Raw genomic sequence first — 2,190 nt, forward strand, 5'->3', positions numbered from 1 at the left:
TATGATTACTGCTTCATGATGAATTTGTTCGGGCAAATTAAATGATTAAAAAGAAATACGAGCCATTGATTTTCGCTTGATAGGAAGGAGAGTAAAGATAAACGACGTGTTTGTTGGTTCGTGGTCCATTGCAAGGCGTTCAAAAGATATAAGAATAGAAACCCCAATTGAATAAAGAAATCAACTTTAACTATTTCATTCGAATTGCAGTGCATTGCATTGGAATAGACTTGAAGATGTCAGAAGAGAATAACCTTTGCATTAAGAAATGTGGGTTTTTCGGTACTGCTGAGAATATGAATATGTGTTCAATCTGTTACAAAAAATATATGGAGAAACAATCGTTAGCTGAAAAGGTGGCAAAGAAAGCGAAGGGGAAAGAAGAGAGCGAAGCAGTAGGTAAAAAAGCAGAAGAAAGTGAGAAAGGAGGATATATAGAGAAAGAAGAAGGAAAAATGGAGGAAGAAGTAACAGAGTGCAGATGTTTCAACTGCAATAAGCGTTGCAGAATGGGTGTGAGTTTTAAGTGTAGATGTGATCATGTATTTTGTAGCAAGCACAGATATCCAGAGGAACATAATTGTTCTTTTGATCACAAGACATTTGGGCGTCAGAGTCTTGCAAAAAATAATCCCCTAATCAAGGGTTCCAAGATTGACAAACTGTAATTTAATTCTTGATGTTAGAATAGACTGTTACGATCTATATGTGTGCTTTTTGTCTAATATAAATTGAATTGAATGAAATAGTATAGGTTGTTATAATTGAAAGAAATGTAATTTAAAAGTTTAAGTTAATGTAGTAAAATTTACAATTAGATTGTAAGCAATCAAGGATTGATTAATTGGAGAGGGTGTCTCTTCTTTATGCATAGTTAGTAAGATAACTAGAATCAAACTAATGTAAAAGAATTAAGGTTTTGGATTGATTTAGTGTGGTGGATGAACTTGCAATCAAAGACCAATGTATTGATCCTTGGGGTGATAGAATTATTTGTATATGTCATAAATATTGAAGACCAAGTATATTTAAATATTTCATGAATGAGTAAATGTATATGCTTTGTATTAAAGTGGAAAATATCCTCAAGAAAGCTTTGAGAAAGTTTTACAATTTTTTAGAAGATTGGCTAATCCAATATAACAATCACACTAGAAAATGTATCATGAAATATAGATGTAAATCTTCAAAATTTCCATTACAAACCCATGAAGACCTTTAAGTTAGTGAAAGGCTATGTATGCAAATACCTTCTTAGAAATTTAATAATACTTAAAATTGTATGAAAAAAATCTTAAGTTATAGAGTTGATGTCTTATTCCTTAGAATAGAGGAAATAAGAACTTTGTAATAAAACTAATTGGACAAGTCTTAACTTCATTAAGAGAAACTTTATTTATAGCTCATTTATGTTACCTTGGAGTTCTGTAAAACCTTAACATGTGATAATATTGTGCACCTAGCCATCACATGTCATTTAGATTTGTTCCCAAATCATAGTAAAAACCACCTTGTTTAGACATTAAATTCTTTGAAAGATAAATGACAGACAATTAATTAGCAATACTTTACAAGAATTTAAAATATTAGCCTTACTTTAGGTTTACATAATGTCACATATTACCAATACAATAGAACATGTTCTAATGTTTTAATACTCTCCTAGGTTTAGAGGAAACCTAGTTTTAGATGTACAATTGAGCATGTCTATAATAAATATGAATCCTAATGGCTTAGAATGTCACATAAGTGGTTGCAAGCAGCTTTAAAAATAGCTCCAATCATGCTTATATCCTTTCTAAATGATATTAGAAATTCATTACATGTTATAAATTTATTTCTCTAGCTACCTCCTTAAGTCAATACCTAAAATAAAAATGGCTTTATAGATCTGTACCATATTGCTTTAATGACAAGTTATTTGTGTCATAGAAATCCTCATTAAGTAGGTGCACAATGTCGTATCATTCCATAGTCAAATTAGTTTTGTGTTAAATTATCAACCTCCAACTTCTAGCTTCCACTATATTAGTTCCCTCCTTGTTATGGTCTTCCTCACTTGAAAATATATAAATTAAGAAGTAAACAATGAAATTATATTGAAAATTTATGCATATGATATCATAACCATGAAAAATCAAATGAAAATAGAAATGATTACCAAAGGGGATACAAAATATATATTTTTAA

The 2,190-nt window shown here is 30.0% G+C and overlaps 1 protein-coding gene across 1 annotated transcript; it reads left to right on the plus strand.

The window, feature by feature from the left end:
• Positions 1–236: 236 nt before the first annotated feature.
• Positions 237–668, plus strand: LOC131033885 (zinc finger A20 and AN1 domain-containing stress-associated protein 6-like). Its single transcript, XM_057965185.2, has one exon. It carries the CDS (start codon positions 237–239, stop codon positions 666–668), a length of 432 nt encoding a protein of 143 aa, XP_057821168.2.
• Positions 669–2,190: the final 1,522 nt, after the last annotated feature.

Source organism: Cryptomeria japonica, chromosome 5 (genome assembly GCF_030272615.1).
Source record: "Cryptomeria japonica chromosome 5, Sugi_1.0, whole genome shotgun sequence".
NCBI classification, from domain to species: domain Eukaryota; kingdom Viridiplantae; phylum Streptophyta; class Pinopsida; order Cupressales; family Cupressaceae; genus Cryptomeria; species Cryptomeria japonica.

Coding starts and splice junctions, on each gene's coding strand:
- LOC131033885 (XM_057965185.2), top strand. CDS start 237: ATGTCAGAAGAGAATAACCTTTGCATTAAGAAATGTGGGTTTTTCGGT.